The sequence below is a fragment of the Phascolarctos cinereus genome, unplaced genomic scaffold, assembly GCF_003287225.1.
Source record: "Phascolarctos cinereus isolate Bilbo 61053 unplaced genomic scaffold, phaCin_HiC Scaffold_5;HRSCAF=322, whole genome shotgun sequence".
In the NCBI taxonomy this organism is placed as follows: Eukaryota; Metazoa; Chordata; class Mammalia; order Diprotodontia; family Phascolarctidae; genus Phascolarctos; species Phascolarctos cinereus.
The window spans coordinates 218,360,544-218,380,519 of NW_027555958.1; the positions used below are offsets into that span (position 1 = coordinate 218,360,544).

General features: G+C 39.0%; 1 protein-coding gene across 1 annotated transcript in view; it reads left to right on the forward strand.

Moving 5' to 3' along the window:
- LOC110213527 (PKHD1 ciliary IPT domain containing fibrocystin/polyductin) overlaps positions 1 to 19,976 on the forward strand; it is an 84,255-nt gene that overhangs the window by 51,207 nt on the left and 13,072 nt on the right. The window contains exons 17-21 of the mRNA XM_078155658.1: positions 466 to 616; positions 4,625 to 4,820; positions 5,408 to 5,475; positions 8,456 to 10,063; positions 11,729 to 11,872. Of these exons, the coding sequence (XP_078011784.1) occupies positions 466 to 616; positions 4,625 to 4,820; positions 5,408 to 5,475; positions 8,456 to 10,063; positions 11,729 to 11,872 (2,167 nt within the window). The remainder of the gene's footprint in view (positions 1 to 465; positions 617 to 4,624; positions 4,821 to 5,407; positions 5,476 to 8,455; positions 10,064 to 11,728; positions 11,873 to 19,976) is intronic.

A 19,976-nucleotide genomic window follows, 5' to 3' on the forward strand; every position in this document is an offset into this window, starting at 1 on the left:
AGTACAACAAAACCTTACCAACTAGTTCATTAATTTGGGATTTTGTGATAATTTTGAAAAGGCTAGCCAGAAGTTTACCTTAGCATTATCAATGAAGAAAAGGTTTGCTCTACAAATTAAGAGTAGAAACAAAGTTGCCCCAGGGAGTGTTTAAATTACTGTACTTTAGAGAATGGACAGTTTCAAGCATTCCCCAACACATTAATAGTCTCCATTTACATAAAAACAATTGATATGTTAATAACAAATCATTCTTATCTGTTCTTTAAAGCAGGTCCCCTAAGGATTTCTTCTAGGCCACATTAGGGTAGCTTAGTTCAATGACTATACATACAATATTTGAAACCAATTAGCATGTATTTCTTTAATTTTTTCCCCTGCAATTTACACTCTTTCCCTCCAAATCTGCTCCTCCTCCCCAGTTAAAGGTATTTAGTGAGGTTTGACAATATTTCATTTTTTAAGATTGGCTTTCAGGGGAATGATAGTGGAAGGCTTGTGAATGTGACCATCATCACCAGGAACCTGTCATTAGCTTATCCAGAGGCATTCGAGTATACTCCTTCTTTAAATCCAGTTATCGTTTCCCTGAGCAGAAATAGAAGCAACACAGCAGGTAAGGATAAATGGCACTCTAAAAATTTTCTCTTGATAGAGCCTTGGTCCAGGCAAAAGGCAAGAGATGAGTCTCTGGTGAATTGTAACGAAGACAGAAAAACACAGGGAACAGGAGCTTACCTGGAAATCAGGAGACCTGGTTTCTCAGCCCAGCTGTGCTATTAACTCAGTATTTGACCTTGGGAATCTTGGAGTCAGTTTTTCTCTCAGTAAAATGAAGCTCAGCCATCACCCTCATGATGTCATTGATCCTCTTCTGGGATGAACAACAGCATGAAGCTATTGTCATGTACTCCTACCTTCATAAGTGGGTACTGCAGGGGTAGGTTGGGTTAGGAATTGTGCTTGTGATTTCACTGATAGAGGGAACTTCCCAGGTAAAGAAATTCACCCTGCCAATGCAGGTCTGTATCTCCTCATTTTAGAAAGTTGCCTAGAGAACTGAGAGGTGCCCAGGGCCACAAAGCTAATATGTGTCAGAGGTGAGACTTGAACCCAGGTCCTTCTGGCTCTGAGCCTAGCATTCCACTAATATGCATACTGCTTTTATATTGTGAGAATACTGCTGATAAAAACTATGTGACACAAGGACATCATTAATTATATCATGTGATCACAGGATGTAGAGACGGATGGAACCTTAGAGATCCACAGTCCAACCCCTGCATCCTATAGATGAAGAAGCTGAGGCTCTGAGAGATTGTAACTTGCCTATGATCAGTCATATAGTAAACAACTGTGAGAAGAAATTCAAACCTAGAGTTTGACTACAAATTATACCAGACTGTGTTGTTGTTAAATTATTTTTGGTTGTGTCCTATCCTTCATTACCTCATTTAGGGTTTTCCTGGAAAAGATACCAGAGTGATTTGCTGCTTCCTTCTCCAGCTCATTTTACAGTTGAGGAAACTGAGGCAAACAGGGTTAAGTGACTTGCCCAGGGTCACCCAGGTAGTAAGTATCTGAGGCCAGATTTGAACTCAGGAAGATGAGTCTTCCTGACTTCTGGCAGTCTTCCCCCTGTGCCACTTAGAAGTGCCTCAAAGGCATTATTACAAACATTAATTACCATTGTGCATTAAATCATCCATTTAATAATCATTTATTAAGCGCCCACTATGAGAAAAGCTCTGCTGAAGTTCTATTTTGATACTAAATACGGGTTCCCTGACTTCATGAAATTTACAATCTAATGTGTATAAGGGGCATTTAGTACAAACACGAATATGCAATACCTGTAATAAATATTAAATTCCTATGCAGTGCCTATAATGCAGAATTGAAGATGATGAGAACATGAGGATTCCGAAATACTATAGAAGATCTAAAGAAGGAAAGATAATTTCCATCTGGGGTGGTGGTAGTTCAGGGCACTTCATGGAGGTGGTAGCTTCTGAGTGGAGCATGAAGGATGGTTAGAATTTCAAAGGGCAGGGATGGTGGGGATGAGCGTAGTGAGAGTGGTAAGGGAGGGAATGACATTCAAGGGAGAGCAAAGGCTCTGAGGTAGGAAAATGGTGGGGATTTGCAGTGTAATGAATAGCCCAGTTTGCCTGGGACGGAGTGTACACTGAAGGGAGTACAGTTATCCCTTTCACATTGCAACTTTCCCCATCATGGTTTTGATATATTGCGGTTGGCATAAGAAATTAAATGGAAATTTGGGGGGAGTTTGGAGGACAGTACGAGAAGACCAGCAGATGACACAGAAAAAGTTTAGCATCTCAGATATGCATAAAATATTTATATAGTATTGTATAACATCAACACATTTTATCTTTTAATACTATAATAATTCAGACTTCTCTGCTACTAAGGGACAGCCAAAATTTTTTATGCAGATTTTCCATCTCGGAGGTGGTGCTGGCCCCTTTACCTCCTTGCGATGTGGAAGGGATAACTGTAGTTTGAAATAAGGCTGAAAAATTAGGGAAATGACAGAGTGTAGAGGCCTTGAATGCCAAGGAAAGGAGTTTGAGTATTTTGGGGGAGGTAAAAGAGAACAGAGCAGTGAGAACAAGGGATGTAAATGTGGCCAACTGCCATCTAACAAGCCCAGACAAACAGAGTGTTACTATATATAAATCTAAGTTATTATGGAAGACCAACCCTTTTCCCTAAGACAACCCAGTTCTTTCTCTGGTCTTTTTAAATTTTTCAGTGCATAAATAAAAGGAAGTGTCCTTTAGCTTTTCAATATTATTCAGATGGTATAATGCAAACTAAGAATCTGCTGCCTCTGACAACCAAAGTGGGTGGAATTCCTCTGTGGTACAGACTCTTCAGAATGAGAGAGAGAGAGGGATGAGGAAGTCACTCCTCTCTGTTCTGTCCTGGGCTCACTGACTCTGGTTGGCTTTTAATAAAATTTCTGTCCTATAATGAAAAGTATAAATATATCATATCAGTGCCTTACAGGCATCTAGGAATAAGTTGACAATTGACCAGAAGTCCAAAGAATTCATGTGATTAACATATACAGCGTGATGTGTTTTTTTCAAAGCTTAAAACTTCTATTTGAATTTTTCTGTGTTCTGGATAGGAAAACGTATATGGGAAAATTCACAAAAGGTGATATTTTACAAGATGAATCACTTTGGGTCTGATGAGTAGGGGAGAGGAAGAGGGAAATGGAGGATTATATGAGGCCAAAAGGAATCCTTCTTGTTAGAGGAAGACAATAAGAATAAATAACATGTAGAACACCCATATAATCTGTTGTTCTCATACCTGGGCTATTATAGTAGCCTTCTATGTGCTCCCAGGCTTTTCCCTTTCCAAGCTGTCCATCACAGACGCCAGATTTTTCTTCTTATAGCACATTTTTATCCAAGGCTCTGCAGCATGGTGTATTGGGGTAAGTGTAAGAACTGGAATCAGCAGATAGGTCAAATCCTACCTCTGACACAGACTACCCTTGTGACCTCAGGCAAATCACTCAGCTTCTATTCCAGGTTTCTTCATCTGCAAAATGGGGATAAGTAATTCCTGTACCACCTTTATAATAGGGTTACTGTGAGCAAAGTGCTTCAGAAACCTTAAGCACTATATAATAAGAATAGCTAAAATGTATATGGTGTTTTAAGGTTTTCGAAATGTCTTGAAATATTATAAATTGTCTTGAAATATAAAATGTCTTAAATATTATAATTATATTATTATTATAATCTATATATTTTCTAATTTGATTTATCAGTCTGCCTCTCTGTCTGTCCATCCATCCATTCATCCATCTATGTCTATCATGTCTGTCTATCTGTCTACCTACCTGTATGTCTGTCTCTTTATCTGTCTGTCTATCTGTCTATCTACCTTTATGACTATCTATCTATCTATCTATCTATCTATCTATCTATCTATCTATCTATCTATCTATCTAACTATATGTCTGTCTGTCTGTCTAGTTATCATTACTATGAACTAAGGTCTCAACCTTAGGTCACAACACCCCAGGATTCAATTTCTCTACCTTTTAAAAAAAAGGAGGAGGAGTTGAACTAGATCATGTTTAGGGTCCCTTCTGCCTTTAACACTTTATGTTTCTGTAATCTTAAAGTTATACTATTGTTTGAAAACTTGAATTACTTACTGGCACTAACAGCTAAATCCCATATTTCTTCACTTGGCATTCAAGACCCCTCAAGAATTGGTCTCAACTTACTTTTCTAGTTTCATCTTAATCCTGTCAAACTAGCATCTGCATTTCCTACCTGCCTGTCTCATTTTCTCATCACCCCAGCCTTTCCAAAATAGTTTTCTTGTTTCTTTCTTTTTGCTCATGCTCTTACATCTCTCTGGAATGCTCTTTCCTCTTAGCAACCTGCTGCACAGTACCTATTTATTCTTCAAGGCCCAGCTTAAATCAAAGTTGCATATTTTCAAACCCAACAAATTAAAGACCATAACATGTGGTTTTTCATAGGCATAAATAAGTGCTGGAAGGAATTAGAGGGTTTTAGGCCATGTATCCCAAATTGTGCTTCTTAATAGATGCCTCTCATTTCAGGAGATCAGAGACTTTTCATTGGAACTACATCTCTGGTGAATTATACAGACCTGGATGTGAAAGTCCGTATTCAGGACACCTTGACTCAGATCCTAAAGCAGGGACCTCAGGGTCTGGAGGTTGCACTGCCACCCTTGCCAACAGGGTGGCACAGCATTTCAGTCACAATGAATGGTGTCAACATCAGATCAGAGGGGTAAGGTCAAATGCATGTTGGTAAATGTTTAACAGGAGGCTCTTCCTCAAAAAAAAAATGAAAGATATACTTTAAAATTTAATCTATCATTAAAATTTTCTTAATCATTTTCTAAGGTTCAGACAATCAACAAAACAATAAATAAAACCTACTTTGTAGCCTTTCCTGGTTTCTGAGGTGTAAAAGTTCACACTGAAAATTTAACAATTGGCTCTGAAAAGCCTGTACGAGCTGACTTCAGGATGCCACTGGAAGATGGAAACTTCCCATTCTGAAGTGTGGGTGTGGTTGAGCAAGCTTACATGGGTACCCTGATGCAAAGGCATTGCTGGAAAGGCCTTAGAGGTCATCATAGAGTCATAGATTTGGGTCTAGAAGGGACCTTGTATGTCATCTTGTCACTCCCTCAACCCCTGCAACTTTACTCCTATTTTTCATACGAGGAAAATGAAATTGAGGCCTAGAGTTTAAGTGACTTGTCCTAGGTGATACAGGTAAGACGGCAGAGCTCCTAGATCATCTGACTCCAAATGAATCCATCTTCCCATGTCTAGTCCAACTGCCTATGAAATATCTTTCTTCACTAGGGTTGATCTTCAAATCCAGTATATTACCAAAGTCTTTCAGATTGAGCCTTGCTGTGGGTCCCTTCTGGGTAAGTGTCTCTTAGACCAGGTTTGTTGTTGTTGTTGTTATTATTGTTATTGTTGAGGCAATGGGGTTAAGTGACTTGCCCAAGATCATATAGCTATTAAGTGTCTGAGGCCTGATTCGAACTCAGGTTCTTCTGACTTCAGGACTGTTGATCTATCCACTGCAGCACCTAGCTGCCCCTAGGCTAGGGTTTCTTAACCTGTGGTCTGTGAACTTAAAAAAAAAACCTTTTGTAATTCTCTATAGCTGATTTCTTTTAAGATCCTCTTATTTTATTCATTTAAAAGTGTTATTCTTAGAAGAGGTCCATGGGCTTCACCAGACTGCCAAGGGGGTCCGTGACCCAAAAAACGTTATAAACCCCTGCTGTAGAGCTGCAGTCAGGAGATTAGGGTCATCTCTCCCCTGGCACTGACATTCAGTTTTATGATCGTTGAACCAGTTGGACTTTTTAATTTGCCTCCTGTGAGGCACACACTCCGTACCCAGTAGGGACTGTTATATTCTTCGTCTTTATTTCTCCAGCACCTAGTACAGGGTCTGCCACGTAGTAGGCAGGCACTTAGTAAATGCTTATTGATTGATTGTTTGTAGACATGCATCAAGTTAATGAGCAAAATTAACTTAAGGGTTTTTATAAAAAGGGAAGTTCTTGGGTTTCTTTTTCCTTAATGAAAAAAAAAGTGGAATAATCTAATGTGTAAGCTTCTTGAAGGGATATTAGAAAAAACTCAGGAAGGATTCCATTTAGGCAGAGAAAGCACATGCAACCCACAAAAGAGCAAGGGGACCCCACTATGCCTAGATCATATATTTAGAGTTGGAAGGGATCTGATCAGGCATCTAGTTCCCTCATCAAATGGCTGAGAAACCTGAGGCCCGGTGGAGAAAAGTGACTTGCCCAAAGCTATAGCCAGGAATTGAATCCAAGGCTTGGACATCCAAATTCAGCATTTTTTCTCCTAGATCACACTGTGCCTCTACTCTTCTCTCAGGATACAGATACTTGGCCTAGAAGTATAAGGAAGAAGATGGTAAAGTTATACAAGTGAACATATTTTTGAACCTACTGCTTTTCAGCAAGAACAGAGAAAGCTATATGCCTCTGAGAATTCACTGCACATTAAAAGTAATAGTAGTAATCATAGATAACATTTATATGGAGTCTTAAGCTTTAAGCACTTTAATATGTTCATATGTATTTGATCTTCACAGCAACCTTGTGAAGCAGGTGCTTTCATTATCCCCTTATCTCAGTTTTGCCAATCAGGAAAATGAGGTTTAGAGAGGGTTGGGGAATTTCTCAGGATTGCACACTAGTAAGTGTCTGAGAAAGGATTCAAACTCAGGTCTTCCTGACTTGACCAGAGTCACATACTTGCAAGTTTCTGAGGCAGGATTTGAACTCAGATCTTCCAGACTTCCTTAAGGGCTGTTAGGTGATGCAGTGGATAGAATGCTGGGTCTGAAATCAGGAAGAGTCATCTTCCTGAGTTCAAATCTGACCTCAGACACTTCCTAGCTGTGTGACCCTGGGCAAATCACTTAACTCCATTTGCCTCAGTTCCTCCTTTGTAAAATGAGCTAGAGAAGGAAATGGAAAACCTCCAGTCTTTTTGCCAAGAAAATCTCAAATGGGGTCATGAAGAGTTGGACATGACTGAAACAACTGAACAATTTCCGGACCCCAAGTCCAGCATTTCATCTACTGTGCCACTATTAGCTACAATGTGACCTTTTTCTTCGTAAGTTGGAAAACCCTATTATAAAGCACCTCACTATACTATTGGGTCAAATAGGATCATCAGTATACAGTCAGAAGGGATTTCAGAGGCCACCTAATCCAATCAGCTCTTTTTATAGATGAGGAAATAGGGCACAGGGAGTTTAAGTGATTTGCTAAGCTCATACAAGTAGTAAGGGTAGGATTTGAATGCAGGACCTCTAATTTTAGAAACAGGGCTCTTTCCTCTGTACCACACTGCCTTCTTTTACTATGATTCTAATCTTCCTCATGTATACAGTGATTTATAGGGAATTTTCTTGCTTGAATTCAGCCTCTGAGATAGCTGTTGTATCTCTTGACAACATTATGAGATTTGACTACTCCTCTAATTATATTTTGGTCTGTGAAGAGTAGAGGGTGGGAGCATGGCAGAAAGGACAGATATATTTTGTGTGTTTTTATATATAGAGCCTTCATTAGGTATTTGTCAAATCAACAAGCTAAGTTACCAAGCATTTATTAAATGCTTGCTTTCTACCAGGTACTGTGCTCAGTGCTGGGAATACAAGTACAAACAAAACAAAACAAAAAAGAAACAAAACCCCCAAACAGATAGTTTCTACCTTCGAAGAGGTTACATTCTAAAGCAGGAAGACTATAATAAAAGGGAGCTAAGAAGGTAGAAGAGGGAGAATGAAGCTCAGAGACTCAGGAGCAGAGCTAGAAGAAGAGTCCAGTAGTAAACATGTCTGGCTTGGGGAAAGCCACATGCTTTTACAAATAGATGAAAATGATTTGTAATTCCAATATCAGCAGTATGGAAGTGGATATTTCTAAGGCATGTAAAAGTACCTGAGAAATTTACCCTCCTAAGTATTTTAAGGCAGCCTGAAACATTAGCTGGTGGATCTGTTTAGAGGCAAGAAATCCTGGGCTCAGATTTTGCCTCTGACACTCACTAGCTGTGTGACCCTGGGCATATGCTTTAACTTTGAGACAGACAACTATCTAGACCAAAAGGTACTGATGAGCTGATGATCTGTGTCAGTGGAGAGAGTTTCTACACCAAGAGGTACAATCACAGGTTTGCCTCTAAATACTTTAAACCTAAAGTGTAATTTAATGACTTTTTTTTATTATACTTAATGAATTTTTTGCCCTGTTTTATTACTTCGCTGGTTTAGACACTGGTCTAGATTGCCTAGTTGCAAATATCTGTTATTTCTGACTTGGTTCTCAATTTCCATTCCTTTAGGTGGAACCACCCTTACTATCTCTGGAATTGGCTTCAGCAAGGATCCCTCTCTAGTTTCAGTATCATTGGGCAACCAGACCTGTAGCATTGTGAACTCAACTGAAGAGACCATCTGGTGTGAGACTTCATCAGCCCCTTACTTGCCTGATACAGAGCCTCAAGCTGTCATGGTTCCCATAGAAGTCTCAATTGGCAATATCCATGCGCCCCATGATCCCTCATTTGACTTGGGAAAGAAAGACTTTACCTTTACCTACCATACAGCTTTAACTCCTTTTGTGACTGCCATGCAAGGTCAAATCAGAGGTGACATTCTGGAGCTACAAGTGGAAGGAGATAACATATCTAAATCAATTATCCTTCTGGGGGACATGAAATGTAACCTTGAGCTACAATCCTTCAGTTTCAATAGAACTCAGTATTTCTGTTCCTTACCGCTAGCAAATGTTGAAGCTGGGATGTATCCCATCCAGGTTTTCCAGAAGGATATGGGATTTGCAAATATGTCTGCTGTGCCCCACAGTTTTACAGTGTCTCCCCAGGTTACTAACATCTTTCCCACCCATGGATCAGTGTGTGGAGGGACATTGCTTACTATAGTAGGCTTGGTTTTCAAGTCCAGAATGAGTGTAGTGCAGGTTGACCTCTCTGGCCCTCATACTTGCGCCATCTGGAACTGGAATGACCGCATGATCCTCTGCCAGGTTAGCCTTGTGGGACATCTCCCTAAAGCATCACGTGGCCTGAATGTCACAATCACTGTTAATGGGATAATCAGTAAGTGCCAAGGAAACTGTACATTCTATCTGCAAGAAGAGGCAACCCCCATTATGGACACATTGACCACCAGTGTCAGTGGGACTTTGACCACCATATTAATTGGTGGGCAAAAGTTAGCCACAGACACTGATGAACTGGTTGTTTTGGTTGATGACCATCTTTCTTGTGATATAACCTTCTATAATGCAACTCACGTGGAATGTCAGCTGAGTGGCTTGGACCCTGGTCTACATCACTTCTCTCTTCTGAATAAGAGAAAAGGCTTTGCTTGCCAACACACCATACCTCCATATTTCACTGTCACTCCGCAAGTGCTTGGATATCACCCTCAGAATTTCAGTGTCAATGGTGGAGGCCTCTTGACCATAGAAGGCACAACACTGAGAGGAAAGCACACAACTTCAGTCCTGGTAGGGCACCAACCCTGCCTCACTGTGAATATTAGCTCTCTGTTCATCCAGTGTATCATTCCCCCAGGCAATGGGACACTTGTCCTGGAAATTGAAGTTGATGGGAACTTATATGATGTGGGGATGATTGGTTATAGTGATGCCTTCACCCCAGCATTACTTTTCATTCTTCAAACCGATGGTTTGATTATAACCTTCCTTGTGGACCGAACCACTGGTGCTAAGAACATGCAGATCTTTATCGGGACATCACCATGTGTAGGCATCTTGGGTAACCACACAGTTTTACAATGCTCAGTTTCTCAGCTTCCTGCTGGGCAATATCAAGTCAAAGGCCATGACCGTCTTCGAGGCTGGGCTTCATCGACATTGGTGTTCACCTCTAAAGTTACCATTACGTCAATCTATAGTAACTTTGGTAAGTCAAGTAAATACCATAAAACTATCTCTGTGAGTGGGTTAACCACCATAGCGGAAGTTAAATGATTTCTATGTGTAGTTTCCAATGGGTAGAAAATTAACATCAATCTGAAAGATGAGAGGAGAGGGAGATGGGAAGATTGAAAAGTGATTGGGTTTGTTATTTGCCCAATTTCTTCCAGAGAGTTCTCTTTGTGATGTTGAATTTATGACTATCTTTGATTGGTTTTTTATAGAAGGGACTGCATTTTTAGAGTGCATGCTCTATAAACATGTGATTGTATTTTAATTTCCCAAATTAATCTGATTTAATTTCTTTAAAAAAAAACCAAAGTACTGTAATTTACAGGAACTCATTACTTCATTATTTAGATAGACTATAATAACTTATACCCATTTCCCCCCTCAGTATCATGTAATGTGTATGACTATATTTTATATACATTAAATAAAATAATGTTCTCATTATATAATATTTATTTCAATTCCACAATGTGGAAGAAGATGAGATTCTCCAGAAGACCAAATTGCTATAGTTTCTATTGTGTTGGATATACATTCCCCCTTCATCTCAGCTTAGTTATTCTGAAATACCCTCTTCATTGCTTTGCCATTTTAGTTTTGGGTTCTTCTATTCTCTGGTAGTCTAAAAGATGCTTACTTTAAACAGGATACAAAGGCTTTTTAAAATGATTGAGAAGATACAGAGTATAGTTGTGGCTGAAGAAGAGAATTGTAATACCTTAAAGCCTGAACAGAGCCATTTCTTATACACACACAACTATGGTAGTATGGAATGTTGCCAATTCCAGTCGAGCTTTTGCCTCTGATTAGCTGTAGCTTAACCTTTTTAGGTCTTAAGTTCCTTAACTGTCAAATGAGGGACTTAACACTCTCTCTGGTCTTTCTAGTTCCAATATTCTTTGGTTTCGTGTTGGCAGAATAATTGTTGTCATTTTTTTCCAGTTGTGTGAAACTCTTTGAGACCCTATTTAGGGTTTTCTTTGTAGAGATACTGCGGTGGTTTGTCATTTTCTTCTCTAGCTCATTTTACAGATGAGGAAACTGAGGCAAACAGGGTGAAATGACTTGCCCAGGATCACACAACTAGTAAGTGTCTGAGGCCAGATTTGAACTCAGGAAGATGAGTCTTCCTGATTCCAGGCCTGGCACGCTATCCATTTTGCCACCTAGCTGCCTAGTGTTTTGCTATTTCCTTCTCTAGTGCATTAAAGCAAACCAAGGTTAAATGACTTGTCCAGAGTCACATAGCTAGTAAGTGTCTGAGGCCAAATTTGAACTCCTTATTCTAGGCCTCTCATTCTATCCGTTGAGTCACTAAACTGTAGAACAGAGGATATGAAATGGAATTTTCTGTCACCAACATTGTGAAATAATGAGAAAAATACTGGATTTAGGATCAGAGGACCTGAGTTTGAATTCTAGCTCTGTTACTTATTGCTGTGTGACCTTAGGTAAGACAATGGGCCTTTCAGAGAGCCTAGAATTAATGGGTTGCTGTGGGTTTCTCAGTGAGTCTATTGGAAGAAAGCTATATATTGAGAAAGCAATGGTTTGGGTTTTAACTTATATCAGGAAAAAGAGATGCGATCATATGATAGTAGCCTTGGCTTTTGACTATGTGTAAATCTTCTCTCTAAAGGCTGTCTGGGTGGAAGAGTACTGCATGTACATGGAAGTGGATTTTCTCCAGGGAACATATCTGCTGCTGTCTGCGGTGTCCCCTGCCAAATCTTAGACAATGCTACAATGACCACCTTCAGCTGCCTGGTGCTGCCGCTGGATGGTTAGTTAAAATGAAATATTTCATATATATGTAGTGCTGGGATTATTGAGGAGTAATGTGGTATAATTGAAAGAGTCCTTCCCCGCTCCTTCTCCCCCTCCCCACAAGAGAGTAGTGTAAAATTAAAGTGAATGAAAATATTTAATATGTAACAGTAAGCTTTAAAAGGGAGTTCTGCTATTATTGTTTTATATCTCAGTGTAAAAACTAAGCTGATATAAAGAGGACTTATGATATTTTATTTTATGTAATAAGACATACGATATTTTAGGGGAAATTTAGGGAAGTCAAAATCTTCATGCCTAGGGTTGTCTAATTACTAAAGAGGTCATTCCCTGCCCCATCCCTCCTCCCCCCAAAAAATCCTTGACCTGCAGTCAAAAGACATGGGGTCAATTCCAGGAATCAAGGACTGTATTTTGCCACGTGCATGATGTTTTACTTCTCTGGGCCTCAGTTTCCTCATCTTTAAGATGGGAGTGAACTAGGTACTCTTTGAAGACCCTTGGGGCAGCTAGGTGGCACAGTGGATAGAGCACAGACCTTGGAGTCAGGAGAAGCTGAGTTCAAATCTGGCCTCAGACACTTGACACTTACTAGCTGTGTGACCCTGGGCAAGTCACTTAATCCCAATTGCCTCACCAAAAGGAATAAGAATAAGAGGGTTGGATTAAGTAGATCATTCCTAAAGTGTTTGTAGTGATAATCTGTGACTCATGTGCATATATTCCAATAAATTCTTTAAAAAAAAAATGAAGACCCTTTCCAGGAGTTCTGTGATTCTACTTCATTTAGTAAATGTTCCTTTTTTTTTTTTAAAGCAATTTAGAGGAAAACCACTTAACCTCTCCGAAATTCACTTTTTACCAAAAATTGTCATTCGAATTGTGGAGCTCATAGAACAACTTAGAAACAACCAATTAGTCACTGTTTGTACCCTGTTTACGTGACTGGAGTTTAGTGAAAAAATGTTCTGGGCTTTACAGATTGTCTTTGCATGGAAAGCTACCACAGAAGGACCCAACACTGTTACTACCCCTGCTCTGCCATTAGGGTGAAACTGATGGCTGCTGAGGTCTGCTGTCTGCCGCGCTTAGCACAGTTCAGGATGGTGTCAAGCTAGGGATAACAGCTCCTGAATATTGGCTGTCCCTGCTTGATCATATCCCTGATCCTTGTTGTAATTAGAACAGCAGTTACCTTTGCCAGCTAACATTACCTCCTGGTTCTGTAATTACCAGGTAATTAACAGACTTCATCTTTGGGGATACATCCTCTCTGTTACCTTTAGCTGTGCAACAGGCTTTGGATAAGTTCTCCTTTTGGTGGGGAAAAATACAGCTTTGTTATTCATTGGGATGGCTGGCAAATTGTGCAGTAATTACACATCGTGCTTCAAGGAAAGTTCAGACCTAATTACTGCCTAAACTGCAGGACTAACTTAGCCAGATGATTATCTTGTTTGCATAATCACAGATCAAGGAGCTATTTAGGCATTTAACAACAAAGTTTACCAGATCTCCTTTTAGTAGTCAGGTCCTACTGGGGCATGTGGCCGCAATATGAATATTAGATTCACCAAATGAAGCAGGTGAGATTTCAATTAAGCAGATTCAGATTTTTGATGGCAGTCAGAGACTGACAGGGGCAGAGTGAGAAGGGGAGGAAAGGAGAGGGGTGCAGGAGAGACTGGGAATGGGAGAAAGGGACAGAGAGGAAGAGGAAGAGCAAAGAAAGAGAGTGAGATAGTGGGTGGGTGAGGGAGGGATTGACAGAGATAAAGGGAAGGAGAGAGAAAAAGAGAGTGAGAGAAAGAGAAAAGGGGAAAGAGGAGGGAGAAAAAGAAAAGGGGAAGGAGGATATTAGGGAGAGAGTGGGAGGGAGACAAAGACAGGGGAAGGAGGAGGGGAAAGGAAGGATGGGGGAGATAGGAAAAGAGGAGAGATTAGGGAGAGGAGAGTGAGGCAGGAGAGGAGAGAGATGGGGATATAGGAAGGAAAAGAGCTTTTTTACGTACTAGTTTGGAAAAGAATATAATATTTTTGATTAAGTCTGTTGAAATGATGAGGTAGGTACCTAATGCTATTGAATACACAAGGAAAACCTAAGCTCAGAAAGGCTGACTAATTCACTTAAGATTCTGCAATGAGCCATTTGATGGAACCAGGCAGTGAAGACTTCTATGTCTAAGAATAAATGCTGTTTTTATAGGGCTTTATTCTTTACAAAATGTTTACCTAAAAATAAAAAAAACAAAATAAAATCCTGTGAGGTAGATAGAAGGTATTGTTATCCCATTTTACAGATGAGGAAACAATCTCAGAGAGCTTAAATATCTTCTCAAACTCTCACAGGTAGTCATTACCAGAGCTCAGCCCAAACCTTTTGGATCAAAGTTTTTTTTTCCATTGCACTCTTTGGGGGCCTAAACCATGGTTGATAACTAGATGCTCCATTTAGGAAGAGGGAGGAGAGGGGGAATTTTCGTTATGTAGTGCTTAAAATGAATAAACAACAATAAAAATGAAAGAATTATTGCATTTCTGAGTTAGAAAGGGCCTCAAAGGATTTTGTGCAATCACTTGTTTTTAAGTCGTTTTTCACTCAGATCCAACTCTTCATGATCCCTTTTGGGGTTTTCTTGGCAAAGTTTGCCATGTTCTTCTTCATCTCATTTTAAGATGAGGAACTGAGGCAAATAGGGTTAAATGACTTGCTTAGGGTTATACAGCTAGTAAGAGTCTGAAGCTGGATTTGAGCTTAGTCTTCCTAACTCCAGGTCCAGCACTCTATCTACTGCGCCACCTAATGGCCCTATTCAATCACTACTTGAACAGTAATCCCTGCCACACCTCTGAGTGGTCATCCACTTAAAGAATTCTTGTGATGGAAAACTTGCTGTCGACCTGTCCATTTCCCCTCTTTCAGAACTAATTGTTAGGAAGAGTGGTTATGAAGTCGGTTACTACTTTTCAGTTTTCACCTATTGCTTGATTCTGCCTACTCTGGCCACAATAGAACAAGGCTAATTTCTCTTCCACGTTGTCAAATAGCTTTCTTATCTCTTACCTGTTTTTCTCCTAAACATCCCCAGATCCTTTACAGGCGCTCATGTGATTTCTAGTTCCTTCATTATACTGCTTATCCTGCTCTCCAGTGGATTAGTGTCCTGAAAACTGGGAATTCAGATTTCAATGGACATTCCATATATGGCCTGATGAAGACAGATGACAGCAGGACTGTGGACACTCTTGTTCTGGACACTGTATGCCTCTTCATGCCTCCTAAAAGTGTATTAGCTTCTGTGGTTACTATATGTACTGTTAACTCATTGAATTTTCGGTGAAGTAAACCCTTTCCCTTTGATACTTTTCCCTTTTATAGTATTGTGTATCCATATCCTTCTCATGCAATTGAGTTTTTGAATCCAAGTTTATCACTTTATCTTTATTAAATTATATCTTTTTAGACTCAGCCCATCTTTTCATCCTGCTATGTCTAGATCATGATTCCATCCTTCAACGCGTTAATTATCTCTCTCACTGTCACCCCTAGATGCTATATTTCAAGAGATTTGGGAGTAGTTCTTCCCACAAGGCAGTTCTCAGGCCAGTCACACCTTTTCATTGTGCATTCTGTTCCCATGTCCTCTCATGAGTACTCCATGGAGGATACCAATTTTAAGCCTTCCTGTTTGTTTGGTTTTTTTTAACATTCTGTGAAGCACTCAGGCTATCATTCGTCTTGTTCCCACCACATGACCAATTCATCTCCTTTTCCAATCATACATTTTCTGGATAGCTTTCACGTTAGTTTTTCCATGCAGTAATGTGCTGCCCACCATCTCTTCAATGTGGCCCTTAAGAAAACTAGTTTCCAGCACTGAAAAAATTAAGGAAATACTCACAGAAGGAATTTGATTTTAGAGCAGAACTAATCTTGACAATCCTTTCCAGAAACTTCAGATAACATTGGTTCAAAACCAGTGAAATTAGGTGGACATGGAAATAGCAATCCTTAAAATAGCCACTAGGTGACAGTAAGTACACACAGATTATGTAGAAGCCTCGCTATTTACTCCAAGAAGATAATTTAGCTTAGTCTAGAAAAAGGAGAGAAAGAAGTCACTAACTAAAGAAAAAGGAAAATAAAGAGAGGGAAAGACAAGGAAAAAGAGAAAGCAAAGAAAAGAAGAAAAGAAAGAAAGATAAGTCAGAAAGAAAGGAAGAAAAGGAAGGAAAGAGGAGGAAAAGAAAAGGAAGGGAAGAAAGGAAGAAAAAGGAAGGAAAGGATGAAAGAAAAGGAGGAAAAGAAGGCAAGAAAGAAAGAAGGGAGGGAGGAAAGAGAAAAGAAAGAAATAAAGAGAAAAAAGGTATTTAATCCTATAATTTTGTAGAAAGGAAGTTGAATGTTTATCTACCCCACTCCCTTAATTTCCCATATTATCACATATAAACCATCTGAGACTGATGAAAATTTATTGCTTTTTTAAAACAACCCCAGCAAAGGAAGTTTCACAACTTTCCCTACTAAAGTACATAAATGTTTTAAAATGATCACAGCAGTTCACTTACATCCAAACTCTGGTGAACATAGAATACAGTGATATGAAGGAAAAATCATTGACTCTGAAGTCAGAGGATCTGTGTTCAAATCCTGTCTCTGATGGTATATCTGTGTGACCTTGGTCACTTAATCTTCCTTGATCTCAGTTTCCTCATCTGCAAAATGAGGTGCAGCCCTAGATCAAGGGTGTATAATATGGTTTCAAAAATATTTTGATAATTATATTTCAATATCATTGTTTCATTTGTCATCATATGCATTATATTTTGTGAATTGTAAAACATTATTCTGAGAAGAGATACATAAGTGTTCATCAGGTTGCTAAAAGGGGTCATGATGCAAAAAAACCCCTTAAGAACCCTTGCACTAGGTGATTTCTTCTAGCTTTATAATTTTGTGGATTCCTGAATATCTCATATGTGTTCAGAAGCTGAACTAAAAGACATCTAAGTAAGTCCTAAAAGAAAAATAAAATTAAAAAAATTTTAAAAAACCTCAACTAGATTTGGAATGGAAAGATCTGGTTCAATTCCTACTTTTGTTTCTTACTATGTGACCCTGGGGAAGTTGCTTAACCTCTCTGGGCTTAAGGGTCAGACTAGTTTACCTTGTTCAATTAGTAAAACAATGATCGAGATTCTTTCTTTTTGGTCTACCTTCCCCTGGACTTTTATTAGTGTTATCATCTAGGCTTGGATCTGTATTCAAATGTAGCCTTAAATACTTACTAGCTGTGTGACCCTGTGGGCAAGTCCCTTAGCCGCCATCTTCCTCAGTTTCTTCATAAAATGGGGATAAGAATAGTACTTACCTCCCTGGGTTATTGAGGATCAAATGAAATAGTACTCAATAGGTGCTTTGCAAACCTTAAGATACTATATTAATGATAGCCATTATTATTAGTGTTATGCCAATAAAATGTCTAGTTGGAGCAGCTTATCATAAGACTGAGTGTATAAAAGTGAAAAAAGAATTTGGCTAGTTTACCCTGAAAGAAACTACATTATTTAGGACAAATCCATTGGAGGTATGGACTGCCTATTTATACTGATCACAATTAGATTATTTACACGTCACTTTTTTTCCATTTTGTCCTGTGTAGGCATAACATTATTGATTTTGCTGACTTTTTTTTTTGGTACGAAAGAGAAAACAGTAAACTCTTGAAGCTATTTATTTGTATTTTCAGTCTCTATCAACTCTTGGCATAATCACTAATTTCCTTTAGTTTGTTGTCTCCTGTGTGAATTTATGCTTCCTTTTACGTGTCCTAGAACTTCCTCTTTCAGTCCTCAAGAGAAAACACCTTTTTCCAGTAAGTTTTCAATAATTATGCCTTATATTTGTCTCACTCCCAACTTTTCTTTTTGATATCTTTTATTTTTACATCAACCTTTATTTCTAATTATATCCCTCCAGCTTCTCTACCTGGAGGCTCATCCCTTGTATCAAAGAATAAGAAAAGAAAGAAGAAAAAAATGCAATTTAATAAACCCAACTAAATACATCAACCATATCTGGCTGCATTTGAAATGTTCCACTATATTAGCAGCACTCCCCCCCCCCACCAACTCCAATTTTGCAAAGAAAGGAGGGAAACGTATTTTCTCAATTCTTCTTGGGGACTAGACTTAGTTATTATAATCACACAACATCTAGTTTCTGTTGTTATCATTCTTTCCTTTGACGTTGGTTTAATCATTGTGTATATTGTTTTTTCCTGGTTTGCTTACTTCACCCTGAATCAGTTCATATTTCTTCCCATTTGACTTTCATATTTATCACTTGTTATGGTACAATCATCTCCATGACATTCATCTATCATAACTTGTTTAGCCATTCCCAATTGATTAGAACTCCCAACTTTTCAAAACACTTTCCCATTTGTGATCTTATTTAATCTTCACAACCGTGTAGAAAGGAAAGGATTATCATTCCCACTTGGTGGATGAAGAAATTAAGATATAGAGAAAAGTTGAAGGGATTAAGGTCAAACAGGTTTGTAGTAGAAGAGCTGGGAGGAGAGCTCAAATTGCCTCCTCCTAGACCCATGTGTTTTCTATTAGGCCACCCTACCAGTCACTGCTGGCTCCATTACCTACCCTTCAGGATTTTATAGACTTTGATTTTATAGCCGTTTTCAAACTTTGTTTCTTAACTAAAGAACCCTGATCTTTTTTTATTGTGTCTTCATATAAAATTGTCTTCATCTCCCTGTTTGTTATGGTTATCCTAAAGTAATTTTGTCCAGTGCTTTAATCATAGAGACAGTGTGGTGTGGTTGAGGATGGCATGGTGGATTGAAGTCAGCTAAGTTTAAATGCCACTCCTGATACTTACTAGCTGTGTGGCCACCAGTGAATTGGTAACCTTCTCTGAACCTTAGCTTAATCTTTGAAATATGATTGTTAGTACTAGTAGTAACTACTCAATAAGGTTTGTTTTGAGAATCAAGCAAAATAGTATATATAAAGCATTTTGCAAATACTAAAGCATTATAAACATGTCAGTTCTTAGTACAGAATAATAAAATTCTAGAATATCAGTTGGAAGAGCCTTCAGAGGTTCTCTCTAATTTACCTTTACACTTGAAAAAGAATCTCTTTTATTGTTGTTGTTGTTCAGTCATGTCTGAGTCTTTGTGACCCTATTTGGATGGTTTGACATTTCCTTCTCTAGCTCATTTTACAGATGAGGAAGCTGAGGCAAAAAGAGTTAAATGATTGGCCCAGGGTCACACAGCTGGCAAGTATCTGAGGCCAGATTTGAACTCAAGAAGATTTATCTTCCAAATTTCATGCCCAATGCTCAATCCACCCTGCCTCCTAGATGCCCCATAGGATTCCTAACAAGTAGCTATTCAAGTTGCGCTTGAATACTTTTAGTGATGAAGAATTCACTATCTATCAAGGCAGTACTGAAGCTCTTTGTCATATGGAATGTCATGAAACCTGTCTTTTGTAACTTCCACCCAGTCCTAATTATGTTTCAGGAACTTCTTCCCACGTTGTGGCTTTTTAAATACTTGAAGAGAGCTACCAAGTCTCCCTAGTCTCCTAAGGGTCAGACAGCTCCAGTTCTTTTGTGGTATAGTGAAAAGAGTGCTGGACCTAAAATTAGGAGAGCCCTGGATTCAGATTGCACCTTTAACATTAACTATATAACCTGTAAGTCTGTGAAAAGGGTAATAATACCTAAGTAAAAGGGTAATATCTACCTCTCAGAATTGATATGAGGGTCAAGTGTGGTGTGGGGGAAAAATGCTTTGTAAACTTTCAATTGCTATTTACATTTTTAGCTACTATTGTTACTTTAGTATGATGTACTTTCTAGCCTCCTCACCATTGTGGCCGCCCTCCTTGACCATTTTCTAACTTGACAGTACCATTCTTGAAGCTCGATGCCCAGTTCTTGCTGTTCAGTTGTTTCAGTCATGTCTGATTCTTTGTGACCCCATTTAGGGTTTTCTTGGCAAAGCTACTGGAATGGTTTGCCATTTTCTTCGCTTGCTCATTTTACAGATGAGGAAACTGAGGCA